Below are 17500 nucleotides of genomic sequence, written 5' to 3'. Positions count from 1 at the left end.
TACAGAAATTACTTTATCAGGTTTATGCAATGCAAGAAGTGCATTTGAAATATTGTGAAGTTGAAGGGTTCATTGGCAAAATGAAAACATTCTGCATAGCTATTTCATATGTCTTGCTTAACAGTCCCCTTTTCTTTCATTTTTCTCTTTTTTTAAAAAGATTTTTTTTATATCACATACATACATACTTAAACAATTTAACATTTTTAGTGTGAAAAGAGAATGGGTGATAATCTATCTGTGCCAATAATGTTTGTAAATGACCTTTTTCAAAAGCAAACATTTCGACCTTGCCTTCAATGCCTTGACAAAATCCTATTGAGAATCCCCCCCTCCACCCTTCCCAAATGAATACAGACAGAACAGGCATTAATAAACCTCAACATTTCTTTTGTAAATGCTGCAAAGTCAACATAAAGTAATACTTATTAGAATCACTTTACTCTCTGGTAACACTCTACAGATACCAATACATACTTGCTGGATTGGACAACAATAACCAGCTAATGAATGCAACGGTGCACTATGACCCCACTGGAGGTGATATCTCCACTTCCTTGTGCCCGCTTCCAGCTCTCTGGCCAACAGGTACAGGAGAAATTCACGAAAACACACTTAACATTCAAAACTTCCAGTAGACCAATATTCAACAAATGTATCCAACGCTGTTCTTACGACGGAGAGATGCAGCCTGCCCACTGCTTTCAGAGCAGCGAGACTTGTGCACCTCTCAAAAGTTCATAAATATCCATCTTGCATTTATTACAACAAATTTTCAATTCTCCAAATTTTTCCGACATCCAAATGATAGGACCCCCCAAAAAATTTAGCACTTATTATTTTATTTTTAACTTTAAGATGTGTTTCTGATCTTAATCAAATATATTTGGACATATTTTCTCTTTACTCAACCACTAGGGTAACAAAGTTCATGCACAAAGTCATTGCTCTACAACAGATGGTTGCAAAGCGATCACAACAGATTGAAGAACTGCTTGAAAACTGCCACAAAACTCTTCCTACTAACACATCCAATACAGATATTTCACGCGGCCATAGCTAGAACAAAGGGAGTGCTAATTACATCTTGCATGAATCTCTTGCAGACAGCTCGGATTTCCTTGCTCAACGTTGCACTGAACATCATCACTTGTTTTTCATGGGGGGTGTTGCGGAAGATTTCCTGTACGTCTCTCCTCATGTCTGAATATTGAATAAGAGATATTACTCAATTAATTCCTCAGATTTTTACATAAATATATATCATTACAATTTAAATAAAAATTAAAATCTTTTGAGTTATGTGTTCTAACAAATACTCAAAACTTGCTCCGTCTTACCTAGTGCTTGTAACATTTTGTCACATTCATCCAGAACGAAATGCTTCACGTTTTTCAGATTGAGTGCTTTTGAATGGATAAGAGCCAGAATTCGTCCAGGAGTACCAACAATAATGTGTGGACAATTCTTCTTTAGAACCTCTTCATCTTTCTTGATGGCCATTCCTCCAAAGAACACTGCAATTTTCACGTTGTTCATGTACTTGCTGAACCGTTCATACTCCTTGCTGATCTGGAAGGCCAGTTCTCTTGTATGTGTAAGAACCAGAACTGACACCTGTAATGGTCAAAATTCGATTATTTACTAAATTTAAATTGCACATGGTCATCTCATGCATTTATTAAGTTCCACTGCTAGCTGTCTACTGTAATAGAGTGACTGGCAGTAAAGAAATGAAAACGCTACTGCTAATTATCTCTATTTTTATCTTGCATCAGGGCTTTGTCCTTTAAAGCAACTTGCAATAAAAGGAACTTAAATAGTCCATGTGCGACTAACACAAACTGAGCAGTCAGCAATTGTCCCACAGAGGAATAGAAATCTAAGGGTCAGCTACTGTTTTACACCCATACTAAATCTGAACCAAATTAGAAGGTAGTTATTCCCATTCTAATGCATTCTATGCATTTTGTTTGTTGTTTACGTCCTATTTTGTAAGTTTTGGTTCCATGAAATATGTCACTGTCGCCCTAATTTTGTCTTGGTAAACATCTGAAAAATTTTATTTCTTACATGACCATCCACAGGTTCCAACTGTTGAAGTGTGGCCAACACAAAAACTGCAGTCTTTCCCATACCAGACTTGGCCTGACAAAGGACATCCATAGACAGAATGGCCTGTGGAATGCACTCATGCTGGACTGCAGATAAAAAAAAAAACCAAACTTGTTTTCCCACATTTTCGCTGATATTAACAATAGAATTGTTGCAAAATTTTCATACATTTACAATTAAAATCGTTCATAATTAAAACCTTCTGAGGGATGTTCAAATCCACAATCTACAATAGCTCGTAGTAGTTCTGGCTTCAAGAGAAAATCTCTGAACCCAGAGCTGTGAATGGAAACATAGGTTCCTTTGACATCCTTTTTGACTGGGGCATCCCCTGTCCCATCAGCAGTAGTTTCTGTCTCATCTTCCTCATAATCCAACAATTCTGTCTCATTCTCATTATCTGCCATCGTGTTTATCTGAAAAGGCACAAATAAACCGATTACTAATTTCAATCAATATGATAAATTTCATTTTGTAGATCTGCAGCTCTGTTTTTCGCAAGTTGTCGTAAAATTCTCAATTTCAAGGGTCCGGGCCCCATTCTTAAAATAGGGTAAAAAAGCCCGATTAGGATACTACAACGTATACATAGATACAATTTGTGGTCAACCGACGTAAAGCACTGATTTCCCTCTATAACCTTACAACTTTATGGGTCAGATACAATTAAAATTTATATACTGAAAGTGGTCAACCGATGTAAAGCACTGATTTCCCTCTAAAATAAAAAATTACAACTTTATGTGCACCAAAATCAGTATTCAGAATTACTCAATCAAAATTTATGACGTCATGTAGGTAAAACGCTAAGGAATAAATAAAATTTATATAAATATGTCCCTTATGTTTTTCATGTTGCCCTAAACTCTGGCAATACCGGTACAGATCGAAATTGTTCGAGAACGTTTGAAGATTAAAAATATTAACAAGTAACTTACAAAGGACAAAGTAGTCCGAAAAATCTGACGTTTTCTGGCTTTTTTACGATTTTGATATTTTACATGCCAGGAAAACGTCAGAATTTGGAGCCATTCGAAAGCTGTTTTATTCATCCTCCAACCGGAGCGCGCGCATTCAGACTTTGATTTTCGATACTTGTAAACCGAATTAAATGCTGAATTCACAATATTATCAATAGTACAAAACCTTTAGTACTCACCAACATCGTTTTTTTGTTTCGTTTATGAAATAATATAATCCGATGAACACATTTTATCTGACTGTCGAGATTTGTTTTCATTTCGTGCATTTTAAAATCGTGCAAGTTCTGAAAAATCGGAATGTGGAGTGGTAATTTCTATTCATCGCTATTGGCGAGTTCTAAAAGTATTGTGCCATTGATAAATTGTGATTTCAGCAAATCTAATTCGGTTCCCAAGTTTAGAAAATCAACTTCCTTTGGAGTATATAAAAATTCCCAGTTTTCGTAATGGCGCCGGTTCTGGCAATTTCCTGGCATGTAAAATATCAAAATCGTAAAAAAAAAAGCCAGAAAAACGTAACTTACAAAGGACAAAGAGGCCGGTCACCGGGGAAAATGAGCGTTACACCGACAACGGGAGATAACTCACTGGAATGTGAAATTCGTCTATTTGCGTTTAGTGTAGCCCTTTGATAAATTTGTCGACATTTACCATTTCACAAAGCGCCAAGACTTAGTCTTTTTCATTTACTGTAATTAATGAATAAGTATCACTTCAGTTTCACTAACTCTGCATTTAAAATCACAAAACGGCATATAAGCCTACTCAGCTCAGTTAACCGACAACAGACAAAGGATAATACTATACCAGGCAATAAATTATGTAACAAAATATATAATGATTTCGAATAAAACAAGCTTGGTTTAAGTATTTCATTTAATATAAGGCCCGTGATTCTTACATACGCAGATGATTGCAAGAGATTTTATTTTACCTGTCTTTCTTGTTGTTTTCTCCACTGGTCGTAATGGCGTCCGCAAAGTGCCTGCTGATTGGTCAAAAATAATCCAATGAATAAGCGACATTTTGATTTGTCATTGCATACTAAAACTTATTCGATCAAATAAATGATATGATGAAAAATATTGGAAGGTAAATTGTATTATACCCCCTTTAACACTCATGCTGTAGCAGGGGCGTAGTATAAATTGTTAATTGAAAGCCTGGTAGGCCCCCCCACTTTTAGAAATGTACCGAAAATGTAGTATAAGAATTGGTACTAAAAGTAGTTGACATTGAGAAAAAGTCTACCTACAACCCCCCCCCCCCCCCCCCCCCCCCCCCACGAAATAGGATTTTCGACTTTTGGCAACTTTTACCTTTTTTTTTTTTTTTTTTTTTTTGCTTGTCAACTTTTTCAGGTAAGTAAAAAAAAATTTTCTCTGCCTGGCCCCCCCACTTTCAAAAACGATGCTACGCCACTGTGTAGTTTAAATTGAATAAAGATGTAGGCCTATGTACTGTTTCAAAACTTACGGATAAAATAGCTTTTTTTGGACTTTAAGAAAATTATATCGTAAAGGTGTACTCATTAGGACTATTTAGTTAATTTTCAACATAGGGTACCTGTCTTACTTCCACAGGAAAATTGTTCAAAGACAATAGTCTATTCGTGAACAGAAATCACTGTTTTTACTTACGTAGGAAAAAACAGATGAAAAAAAAATAAATTCATTACTTATTCTTGGTCTAATATAATGCTAAGAATATTTTAATGTATTACAAATTGTGTCAATAACTCAAAATAACCATTTTTCTATCTTACTTCTATGGGAAGATCATTCTAACTATATAAAATTACTCTTTAATTAGAACATTTTAGTGCGCAGTATTTAGGACTTCCTTAAAAACAAAGAACGTTTTCTGAAATACATGCATTTTTTATGTGTGGTCACACGGTACATCATTCCTGATTCACATTTGGAATAATACCTGCGAAACTATTCCTCGTGATTTTTTCTCTTAAAAAATTAAAGAATTTTCATTTTATATCAGTTCAAAACTCTTGAAAATGTATGCCGCATTTTTAGCAAAACCTTTCTTTGAGTACCGCCAAATTTGACCATGCCAAGAAATCTCGTCCGATTTCGACAGCGATGGAGTCAATAAAAGTGTAATTGATGCAAACCACCCATATTCCCTAAACGCCAGCAAGACAATTTACGGCAGCAGACTTCTGGGGGTGGATCCTAGGTTTGAAGCTTTCTTAGTTAAAGAAAAAATAAATTTCTACTCTAGGAAGTAGTACAAATACCCTAAAAAGTTACTGTCAAATATCTTTATTTACAAAATACGTTTATTTTTAAGAAAATATTGGACTGAAGAAAATAAGAAAAATAAACAATCAAAAGAAAAAATTCACTTTAAAATGAAAATATACACATAGCCAATCGGGTAACGTCTACCCATTCAGTACTCGTCTCCATCTTGATCAACCAGGAAATGATGTAAACTTCCGGAAATTTGGTACTCTTTTATTTATATTTCGACGGTATACTTCCACAACTACCCGATGACAATTTATTTGTACTGAGAAAAAATATTTTGAAATTGAATTACGTAAAAGAAAATCGAAAGACAGCTTATTTTATTGAAGAATTACTTTACTATAATTAATTTCATCCCCCCCCCCACACCCGAAAAAGACAATGGGGGGGGGGGGGTTGCAAAGGCTTCTAAATAACTATTATTCTACCTATAATTCTAACCCAGTAAATTTTAAGATCCCTCCCTCAAAACTGCAGACATTAATTGCTTCCGCACGTCTCCCAGGGGAAGAATCACAGATTAATGTTAATTCGGTTTTATTGAGTTTGCTATACGGAGAGAATGCTAAGGTTTTCTTGGCATGCTATTGACCTTGGAGTTTGACCCATTTTTACTAAACAGTTTACCAAACTGTAACCTTGGCCATAAATTTTGAACAGTTAGAACTGTAGTGCTTTCAAATTTCATGGTGTATTCCTTCTGAAAATATATACCTGGCTTCCTCTTGGATATGAGAAGCTCTTTGCCATAAGCTGCCATACGGGGCATCAGTATTATACAAACATATCTTATTGATTGTCAAAATCATTACTATATTTGTTCGAGTTGTTGTGCCTCCCCTCCGACTTCTGGAAAAAACTTAATCCTTCTGTTTTTCAATTAAAAGATAGATTTCCACTTTCAAGATTGTACATAAACGCACGTATTTTATCTGTTCCGTATTTCGAACCCTAATGGCTAGGCTATAAAGGTTCAGGGGCCTTAACAAAAGAGTAAAAATAAATGAATAAACTCTGCTGAAAAATATTTATGTATATTGAGTAACATCATATAACTACAAGGACGTTTATATTTACATGTAACTAAAATCGATGCTAAAATTGAAATCTTATAATAATTTTTGAATAACTTTGACAAAAGAGAGAAAAAAGACGCACTTTTAGAATACATATGATGATAAAGTATATAAAATTTATTTCATAACATTGCTAATCCGAATCATTCTTTTGAGGGGCCTGGGATACAGCCGTTTTGTTTAATTTTAAGATTCAATATTTGTCCAAAATTTACTTTGTGTTAATGAATCCATCTTACACATCATTGTCAACATATTCATATATATCTTTAAAAAATTCGACAAGTGCACGCTCAAGCACTGACGCATGTATACATGCAAGTGATATCATATGCTGCTTAACCATAGGTACAATATGGACAGTTCGCTTAACAGCTGTCAGTCACAATAATTATTCCGAATCTAACAGTCAGTCCGCCTGTCTGTCAGGCCTTATAAAGCCTTCATTCCGTGATGGATCTATCGGGTCACTTTTGATTGGGGCCCTCGGTGTCCTGGTATATGTAAATTTAATACGTATTTCAATATGTCCAGCTCTCACATATATTATATTATATTTATGACCGATATGATTTGGGAACGACCGAACGGTGACCGAATTCACACCCTTATTCTGAAAAATGCTTGTATATAGGATTAAAAATGTACCAGTTTTTCTTTTGGTAAGATTTAGTATTTTATCACACGAACTTATCAATCCTTTTTATCAGAGGACAAAATAATGATGACTTTTGATTCTATTGTATTTAAACTATCGATTGTTTCAAATTATTCCAATTCGGTATATTGATAATATTTAAAAAAAAAAAAAAAAACAAATAGGGATCGATTCTAAAGCGATTATAATTATGACTTTTTTAAACTTTGAAAAAAAAAACACGTTGTAATCATGATTCATAATTCGTGAAATTTAAAAACTCTGATTTTATAAATTGCGATAAAATAGTTTTTAAAATTTAAAATTTTAAAACTTGAGCCGTATTTTTGAAAAAATAATTATATACTCTTAAATATTTTTTAGCTTTACTTGAATTTTTTTTTAATTTAAAATCATTGCATTGCATGGTATAAACTTAATTTGAATAATTACTTCTTTTTTTTTTTTTGAACATTAGAATGAATTAAATAAATGTCAATGATACATTGAGTATTTTTTTTGCTATAACAATTGGAATCAGTAAATTCTTCAAATATAACAATATAGAACATGTTGGGTTTAAAACTTACACGACATATACACATGGCTTTATTGAAATATCAAAAGTTGATTTTTTTTTTAATTCAAAGCTGAAAAATGCTGTATTCACTTTAAATTTCTCTCCCTTGTTTTAAGGTCGTCCGATATGGTACACTCATATATTTCTGACTTAACAAGAAATGTGTTTTATTGGCGGTAATTCTTCAAACTTCATCACATTATTCATTTATATGGGGAAAATTAGAGTAAATCTTGAATAATATTTCAGAAAATGCAAATAAAAGCACCTGCTGTGCACTTTCTAACTGAAAACTGATAAACAAATATATTTAAGGATAAAAAAAAACTATAGGCCTAATGACTACGGAATTCGGTATCAAATCTTTCGTATATGACTTACCTTTGTAAAGACTGAATGAGAAAGTTTATAATATACTTGTAATTGTTCACATAATACTTCTCAAAACCAGTTCAAATTTGCAGGGAAGCCAGAAATGTGTATTTGGAATAGAATTGAACACCTCAATCTGTATCAATAATTCAATTTTCCAACATGCTGGGATCTACAAATCAATTAAGTAAATCAATTAAAAAAGACTTTAGAACCCTCACGGTCACCCCCAACCCCTTAGAAAACACAAACCCCTTCTCGAAAATGCAGATATATGTGAAATTGGTATGAAAAGTCATATGTTTGAATTTTGAAGTCAACACACACAACTACTCCCAACCCCATCCCACTCTCGACATTGGTTTTTCATGTTTAGGAAATGAATTCACATGTTTTTGCTTGTCCTTGTCAAGAAAATCTTGCGTTGGAATTTTTTTTACTTGGGTGGACCCCCCCCCCCCTCCCCATCACCTTGGAAAAAATTCCTGGATCCGCGCTTAGCCAAGATAATGTTACTTTCAGAGTGTTCACTCCCCTTTGAATAAAATTAGTTTCGTGAACCTGATGCATGTTAATTTTATGCTGAATAAAAGTGGACAGGAGTTCACCTACAGTCGCTTGTACTTATCCACTTGTCAAAATAGAACAATCATTTATGCTAGGATATCTTAGGGATGGCTAATAAAAGAATATAGAAACGTTAATGTTTGCAATGTTTGTAAATACATGTAAAAACTTAAATCTTATAGGAATTCTAATCAAGTTTGCCTACAACGAAGTATTAAAGTCTCATCCAAATATCCAAATGAATAATTATATGAAATACAAATATACTGAATTCCTGCGTTCGTTGGGAATAGTTCTTATTATATGAAATCTGAAATTTTTATCTTAAATACTGCCTATCATTTTGTATTCCTATAAACAAGAAACAAGTAAACATTTTATTTTTCAATTTGATTTTAGACAGTTGTAACTCTGATAGAATTCGCTGCATGCGGTCATGGATCATTGAATAACCTGGATAAACAACTACAAAACATACTCCAACACTACAGGGGAGGCATCTCTCAGTCACTTAGCGAGCGTCTTCAGAAAATCATTAGGTCCAAGGTACAGGTACCTAACCATGTCAAAAACACACAGAGGGAGGCATCAACAAATAAAACACAGCTGGAAAATGTTAATGGGAATGAAAATAAAACAAAAGAACAGTTAAAGAAATTGCCTGCTGTAAGGAAAGGGAATTCAAAGATGGTGACCGCAAGTGACGCGACAGAACGGACAAGCAAAGGTGTACAGAGACTGGTAAGGACAAATAAAACTGATATTGACAGCCGCTTCAAAAAACGGACCATTATCAAAATCACCGACAGCAATAGTCAAAACAGAAAAAATGAGAAAAAGGCAAAAATTGAATCACATGTTGATGGAAAAGTAAATACCGTACGTAAATCATTCGACACGCAAGTAACCACAGACCACATTAATACAAATAGTATTGCAGATCATGGGAACACAAGCGTTACTGAGGTTCACGTTACTCAACACGATGGTTATGTAAAAAAGCATCTACAGACAGAGAAAAAGCCAATAATAGACAAAAATAGCAATTCATCGCAGAAATCTGACTGTGCCACAGAAAAACAAAATGTCCCCAACTTAAATTTGCAAATGAGAAAGAATAAAAGTGACATTGATCAACAAACACCACAAATGCAAAATCATCCTAGAGTGCCAATCACTGAAATTAAAAACATCCCATCTACGCCGAGTTCTTCTAATATGCCTAACTTTGAACGGAAAAAACATTTGCCAACAAAAAAGCATTCATCAGGTACAACGGAATACCACCAAGTACCTAACTCAGGAAACCATCACAATCTATCAATGTCCAAAGTAAACAGTAGTTTTTATATGAAAGAACATCTTCCAAAGATCCCGACACACCGAAATAACTCTGGAATGTCAATAATGGGAAACCGCCAGCCTGGCCTGCCCATTGCCAAAAGGAAAATTGATTTATCAACAAAAAGGCATTTTAGGGAAACGATAAAGTACGACCAAGTGCACAACGGCGAAAAGCCAAATGATAAGCCAATTTTCGAAGAGAAAAATAGTCTATCTATAAAGGAAGATATCTTGAAGACACCGACAAGCCATCAAATGTCAACAATGGGGAAACGTCATGATCTGCCAATTCCCAAGGCAAAAAGTGTTACATTTAGAAATGAACATGTAACAAAGACTACAAAAAATCAACAAATATCATCACTGGAAAATAAAAATTCCAACTTTAATCCTCAATACAGAAGCGAAAACATCAGGTTTTCCCAGTTTTCTTCACTGTCAAGAAATCATCCAGCAAATGTTTTCAGTGAAAAAGAGTATACTGGAGAACTACCTCATAGGCAATTCAAAAGGAACCATGATAGATTTGTAAAACCCCGCTCTCCAGTTCCAAGAAAAACCAAACAAGAGTTGTCAACATCAATATTTACCTTTAGCCTCCCAAAGCAAGTTCATGAACATGAACAAATGAAACATCGCAGGTCTTTTAATCCTGTTTTTCGACAAAATAAAAAGAAATTTTCTTTAACGCCTTCTGAGAATCAAATAATTCGACCTCGATCTTTCGGAATAGGATCCATACAGGGAAAAGGTATGTTGACGAATAAACCGACGACGCAGGTCACGAATTCATGGAAAAGACCTGTTCCAGAAACACATGTTGCTTGGGAAAATATACCAAAACAAAATACACAAATATCACAACCCCCAAATGCAATGTATGATCAGCAGAATCTACAATCCTCAAACAATTATTATTTCGACAATATTAACCAGGAAACTCTTCCAGTCGAAAGACAATATCCACAGAATTCTCCTGGACAGCTTCCTGGAATGTCGTCTTTTCATAACGAGCAAACATGGAACAAAGAGTTTTCTTCTGGATCAAATAATCAGCTACAGCATCAAAATCAGCAAAATCCCGATAGATTGACAATTAGTTTTCAAGGATCCAATAAGCCGGACAAAACAAAGACACTAATAGGATCAAATGAGCCCTTCAGTAATTCGAGAATAAACAATAATGGGAAGAGACCTCGCGTCACCAGAACAGGCAATTTATCAGGAATAAAATCAGGTTTATTAAACATTGACATGTATGTTCCAGGTACGCAAAAAGAAAGGAAGTTTTCTTCTCAAAAGTGGCCATCAAAACCAAGTGTTGTGTACTCAAAGTTTCAGGATAATTCTCAAAAGATTTTCCTGAAAAGCAGGCAACAGTCCTCACCACAGAAAACAAGAAAAGACAAAAACTCTCAGTCTAAACAAAGGTTTAATCATCCAAGTGTTGTATACTCCAGTTTTAGGGATAACTCACAAAAACAAAACTGGGATACACAGAACCACTGGAATAAACCCAACGGCATACGAAGTCAAAGCTTTAACGATAACACTGTAACACATACTAATAATAATTTTATACACATTACCACATCATCTCCATATTTTTATCCTACTTCTTCTCCATCAATGTATGTACCTCCAAACAAGCCAGATTCTCAGCAGATACATACTTTTACTCGAAACAAAGCAAGAGCTGGACAGAACCGTGGATGGAATGGTATCACAACGCCCTTGTATGATAAACAGAAATCAGTAAAATATTCAAAATTTGGAGATGCTTCTTTCTATAATCACAAGCCTAATCAAATGACTACTCCGTCCGAAATAACAATTGCACCTAATTTTTTATTCAACCAGCCACCCAAATCACAACAGTCATCGCAGTACAGACTAAATTCAAATTCACAAAATTCCGTACGTGGCATGCCGCTATATGAAGAGAGAAAGATAAATCAGAATACATGGTACTATTCTTCTACTATTCCTCCTACACAAGCACCAGTACCGACAACATATCAAAATGCATTTATGATAGAAGAGATGTATGCCACGAAGGCACCGAACGAATGGACGCGAGCTGGCATTGATAACCGAAATATTGAAAACCAGTATATTTATAGTACCAAAACGCCAATGGATAATCAACAGCAGCAGTATCAAAACCAACAAATGCACCAGCAAAATAACAACAACCAGCAGTTTAAAACACAGCATGATGTGTATCAGCAACAATCCATTCAATCCAACCAACAAAATGGACAACAAATGAATCAAGATTTTCAAACACGACAAACATATCCACAAAAATATAAAGAAACGCAGTTAAATAACCAAGATTTTTCCTCAAATCCTGGACAATTTCAAACACAGAACGAGAAAACAAGCCAAACGAAATCGTTCTTCAATCAACAACAAACTCCCAACAATAAAATCAGTAATGAAAACCCATCTCTAGTTCAAAAACAACATTTTAACGGACAACAAACCGAGTACTTTGGTCAACAACAACAAGCGTTATCAAACCAACAACAGTCAAGTCAACATCAAAATCAGCAATTCAATCAAGGACAGCAAAATTCTTTCCAGAAATATGAAAAATCGAGTCTACAGCAAAACGAGAGTTTTGGTCGGCAAACACAAAGCCAACAACCAAACCAATATCAAAATGAGAAAACTGGAAATCTACAAAATAAACGACAGAAGCAAGTAGTTGATCAGACAACCGGAGAAATAGGTTATCAGCAACAAAACTTGCCTGAAATACAACAAAATCAACAACCAAATCAACAGCAAAATAGAGTAAACCAACAACAAAATTTGTTTGGAAATCAACGATACCAACAACCAATTCATCAGCAAACTGGAGGAACCCCTCGAAAGCAACAAAACTCGCTGGATAGTAATCCATCAGTTCAACAGCAAAATAGGCAACCTGATCAACAGTTTCAAAATTCGTTTGGAAATCCTCACCAACAAAACAATCAATCACAAACTGTGCATATGGGTCAACAACAACAAAACCTGAATGGTATTCAACAGCAACAGCCAACCGAACACCAAAACACACAAGGAAACTCTCCACAAAATAAAAATCATTTGAAACCTTCAGACCAACCTCAACAAGAAAACAAATTCAATCCAAACCAACAAATGTATTCTGTTCAGCAGCAACAATCCAACAGCCTGCAAAACAACCAGCAGAACACGAGATTTCCACAACAGATGCAAGATCAACAGCAAGTAAATGGTTTCCTTTCAAATCAACAAGGACAAAGTTTTCAACACCAACAACAGCAAAATCAGCAGCCAGTTAATCAGCAACCAAGTAATAATGGTAGAAACATGGATAACAATTTCCAAATAAATACAAGACAAGAAAGACGGAGGCCAAAGAATATTCCAGCGCCTGCTTACGTAAGCAAATACTTTTAATTTTTTAAAGGGAAGAGAGAGAGAGAGAGAGAGAGAGAGAGAGAGAGAGAGAGAGAGAGAGAGAGAGAGAGAGAGAGAGAGAGAGAGAGAGAGAGAGAGATTTTTTTTTCTAATGATATATATTTCGAACAGTTGACATTCGGCGTGTACTATCCAGACGGTACAACCACGGAAGAGGAGCATGAGCTGTTGAGTAAATCTATCCACACCATTACAACATATGACGCTGAAAACAGCTCACTTATATCGGACTACCTGACGATGGACCACGGATGGGTGTGTGAAATTCTCACAACATAATCTTACCTCTCTCTGTAAATCATCATTTATGAATCTGGAATTGTTTAAATGTGTGTTGTATATTTTAATTATGACAGAATACATTTGGATTGGTGTCGCAAGGCAGCAACGCAGACACCTGTTATGTTGGGAAATTACAACCGGATCTCATGAAATCATTTGAGGAGATGGTGAACAAGACACGATTCTCCGATGTAGGTTTTCAGAAGACTTCTCATACAAGTTAATTAGTAGGACATAAAGAGGTCATAAGATTTAATTGTTATTTTGTTTTTATAGATTCCATTTATTGAGGCAAACTCCAATAGTTTCGCGTACACAGAAGTACGACAAATCGATTATAATCAGGCTGTTTATGAAGTTGGGGGGTTCGTCTCAGATTCGTGTGGAGGCAGAGCCAATATCTTCCTGGTAGAAAGACCTCGTCATGGACGTGAGTGTTACTTAAAATATAAAGATATGGCCATGGCGACTGGATCTGAATTTTTGACAGTCTTGCTATGACAACAAATGAGTTAATTTATTCGATATATAAATTTTAAAAAAAAACCTAGAAACTGTGATAGTTTGTATTAAAATCTATTGAATCCGAAGAATGGACGACAATTTAGGAACAACATACACAAAGTCAAAAGAAGACAAAATTCACAGCAATTTCCCTATTAATTCTTATCAAAAGTACTCCCCCAAAAAGTTGGAACATTTCATATACATACATGTATTTGTGACCTTGTGCAAAAATAGGAGCCGTAGTTTTTCAACTGATGGTAAACTGTTAAATTGTTCTGAATGTCACTCTGTCGTTGGTGGGTAAGAACTTTTAAACAGAAACTTTTACTCTCGCAACGTGATCAAACATTCCTTTACGCGTTATAAACATGTACACAACTTCATCAAAAAATAAAGTTGAAAATGGAAATAATAAATAATTACTTTTTTCAGGGTTCAAGGCCGGCAGAATGTTCATCCCTCCCACTGCATGTTCATTCGGTCCTCCTCAGCAACGTATGAACAATGGCTTGTTGAAGTGTAGCATGGGGACTTGTCGTGGAAATTACAGTTGCAACACAAAATACAACATATGTTGCCCAAAAAGTAGGTCTTCATTAGTAGTTATAGCAATTAAAGAAAAAATGGCTTTGCTGTTGTAAGATATCTTTTATGTACTCTGACCTCTGACTTCGTGAAAAAAGAAGATTTCTTTTTTCTGACTGCTCTTGTGTCAGTTTGTTTGTCACAAAAACTTCAACATTGGTCAAAAATTTGGAAGGAGTTAAGGCTTCCAGTCATGGTAGGCGTTAGCACGAGAAAGATCCTTCACTACTCAACAATCGATAATGCCGAGTAAAAGTCTAACATTTCTCCTTTTGGTGAAACTGATGGAGATAACAAACAGTAATCAAGCCTAAAGATCCGTCGAAACAATACCAATAAGGAGCAGCGCCAACAAGGACTTCTAAAACATCAGAGCTGTGATATCAGGTGTCACGGAGGAGTCGACAGGTCACACCGTAGACATTTTTGTGGTGTTTAGATCTTCCAACTTATTCGATACAAACAAGACAAGCTACGGACAGACAAGTTGATGTTACATGATTTCATCAATCATGCATAAAGTTATATTTTCATAAATTCTGTGGTCTTCATAATGACATTGTTATCAAATACCAGGGGGTATTACCTACCATCGGGGCATATTTTGGTTGACTTGACGTTTCATGCCGATCGATAGACCTTTCTTTATACTAGCATAGTGAATTTGACTACGGAATGTTCCGACTGTCGATATATATATATACGGGTGTTACCGGTCGAAGGGGGATGTTTTCTCCTCCCTGGCACCTGATCTTAAATCTGGAGTTTCTGGATGTCCGTGTTTGAGTCCTCTTCACTTTGATTCATCAATGGATTGTTTTAGATCGATAACTTTAGATCTTCACCCTTTTCAAGTAAATCAACATACGTTCAATTTATCTATTAAAATTTTGTGATTTTTAGAATACATGATTATGATACAGTAGTATTAAGACATAAAATTCTCTTTTTTTCCAGGGCCAAACAATACAAGATGTCGGAAGATGTCGATAGGGAAGTTTTGTGTGATCCACGCGCCGCAGTACGGTTACTACCCGGGCTGAGGAACTGTTCAGCTAAAAACACTTACGTACTCTTTCCATAAGCCGGGGATGAAACCATCCTCGGCATCTGATTACATGAAAAGTCCCCAAGTAACCCGTCTTTGTATGCAGTGCTTGTTTTCTTGGTGCCAAATTATGAAAGAATTTCTTCAAATCTGTTTCATGCTATTTGAAATAAAATGTTCAAACATTTTTAAGAAATTATATACTTTTATTGAATAACCATTTATTCTGAATTTTCGATATTACCAAAACTTGTTGAAAAAGGGAATTTATTCTTGTGGTAATTACAACATTCTCAATACCAATTGTTACTTCCAATTGACAGGTCGGTACAACATTTTCAGGAATTCTTTGTTGTCAACTTTAGTTATAATTCTCACATTATTTGACCTCTTTAAAATCTTTGACCAGTCGACCACCATCATTCCGTACGTGTATTCACCTTTCACTTCTACTGTTGCAAACACTTCCTTAGATTCTTTTACGATTGCCGATTCGTCAATTACCACAGCCATTGCGAATTCGTCACATGGTATGTATCGAGGCCATTCTATTTGATTAGTTCTATATTTTTCAAAAGGCTTCTTTTCTATACGTTTCAGGAAATTGTTAATTTTAGAGGGCGTCTTCCGTAATGAATCATAATCTCCCTGAAAGAAAAAAAATCGTTATCATCTTCTTATTACTAGTATTTTGTCTCAGTACATCAGTAAAATAATGTTACATATATCCATGGCAACCGTTACCCAGGCGATAGCGTTGTCATAGCAGACTTCCATGCCGACCACAGTGATGGGACACCCTAGTTGTGTTAAGACGATCCTAGCAGCCTCGGGGTCACAAGAGAAGTTAAACTCGCTACAAACTTCGGAATTCCCTCGACCTGAAATATATGTATTGTAATTCAATATCTTTGACTACAAAAGGGATGAATCATTCCAGTAATATGAGTCAGGAACATCTTATTTTTTCCAATGAATACATCAAGTACATTCATCCATCGAACTGGGATAGAGTAAAGTTTCTACACTTTATATCGGATATATGTTAGATACTACAGTATGTACATTAAGGATATACGATCCTCAGCCAGGTAGGATAACTCTTTAATTTATAATTTAATTCAAAAAGTCCTAAAATAAAGCTTTAAATTGAATTTTTTTCATGCAACAATTCTCATTTTATGCCTCTACGTATGATTCAATGTTCTTTAAAGTTTTAACAAACGTTATTAAAAAAGTTGACATTTGTACCTCATAAAATTAAGTATAACTTGCATATTTTAAAAAATTCAATTTTTTTAAATTTAGCCTTCGTTGCCAATGTTTATTAGCATGATTTGAAATTAGAAGTGATTTTCGGTGTTTTCCTTGAAAGGAAACACTTCATACGCTATGCATTATGAAATGATGGAAGTAAGTAGGAGAAAGTAAAGTACCAAATAAGTGTAAAATTCATGCAATTTTCTTTAAAAGCCTGGATACCTATGATTTTTATTCCTAAAATGTATTTCTTGATCAATTATCAATTAAAAAATATGCCGTAGGTAGTTCAAATCGCATTTCCTGAAAAATTATTTGAGATTTACTAATTTTCCCTATATAATATGATTAAATTTAAAGATGAAGTTTAAAGAAACACTGTGGGTAAATACATTTTAATTTGAGAATTTAGAGACATCTT

The 17500-nt window shown here is 34.9% G+C and overlaps 3 protein-coding genes across 3 annotated transcripts in view; 1 reads left to right on the top strand and 2 right to left on the bottom strand.

The window, feature by feature from the left end:
• The window catches only part of LOC134247218 (spliceosome RNA helicase DDX39B), a 6059-nt gene extending 1946 nt beyond the window's left edge, over window positions 1–4113 (bottom strand). The window contains exons 1-5 of the mRNA XM_062729570.1: window positions 4033–4113; window positions 2315–2531; window positions 2074–2201; window positions 1341–1617; window positions 1085–1203 (exon numbers count right to left, since the gene is read on the bottom strand). Coding sequence (XP_062585554.1) covers window positions 1085–1203; window positions 1341–1617; window positions 2074–2201; window positions 2315–2522 — 732 coding nt within the window. The 5' untranslated portion in view covers window positions 2523–2531; window positions 4033–4113. The remainder of the gene's footprint in view (window positions 1–1084; window positions 1204–1340; window positions 1618–2073; window positions 2202–2314; window positions 2532–4032) is intronic.
• Window positions 4114–8192: 4079 nt separating this feature from the next.
• On the top strand, window positions 8193–16024 carry LOC134247205 (probable WRKY transcription factor protein 1). The gene is made up of 7 exons (XM_062729545.1): window positions 8193–8315; window positions 8997–13358; window positions 13509–13652; window positions 13754–13870; window positions 13956–14109; window positions 14619–14771; window positions 15729–16024. The coding sequence occupies exons 1-7, from the start codon at window positions 8193–8195 to the stop codon at window positions 15812–15814; spliced, it is 5139 nt and encodes a 1712-aa protein (XP_062585529.1). The 3' UTR covers window positions 15815–16024.
• On the bottom strand, window positions 16016–16734 carry LOC134247249 (nucleoside hydrolase-like; the record flags this gene model as incomplete). Its single annotated transcript, XM_062729615.1, has 2 exons — window positions 16016–16467; window positions 16564–16734. Coding segments are annotated over 2 exons (513 nt in total), but the record flags the coding sequence as incomplete, so codon positions are not given.
• Between the last annotated feature and the right edge of the window lie 766 nt (window positions 16735–17500).

This window comes from Saccostrea cucullata, unplaced genomic scaffold (assembly GCF_032062105.1).
Source record: "Saccostrea cucullata isolate Sc308-1 unplaced genomic scaffold, CSIRO_AGI_Scuc_v1 ctg38, whole genome shotgun sequence".
Taxonomy (NCBI): domain Eukaryota; kingdom Metazoa; phylum Mollusca; class Bivalvia; order Ostreida; family Ostreidae; genus Saccostrea; species Saccostrea cuccullata.
This window is presented reverse-complemented; position numbering and strand designations above follow the sequence as displayed.

What these genes read in the sequence shown, in the direction of transcription:
- LOC134247205 (XM_062729545.1), top strand. Translation starts at nt 8,193, where the DNA reads ATGCTGGGATCTACAAATCAATTAAGTAAATCAATTAAAAAAGACTTT. An exon ending in TGCAGATATATGTGAAATTG is followed by an intron (nt 8,316 to 8,996) that starts GTATGAAAAGTC and finishes ATTTGATTTTAG; the next exon opens with ACAGTTGTAACTCTGATAGA. An exon ending in CAACATATGTTGCCCAAAAA is followed by an intron (nt 14,772 to 15,728) that starts GTAGGTCTTCAT and finishes CTTTTTTTCCAG; the next exon opens with GGCCAAACAATACAAGATGT.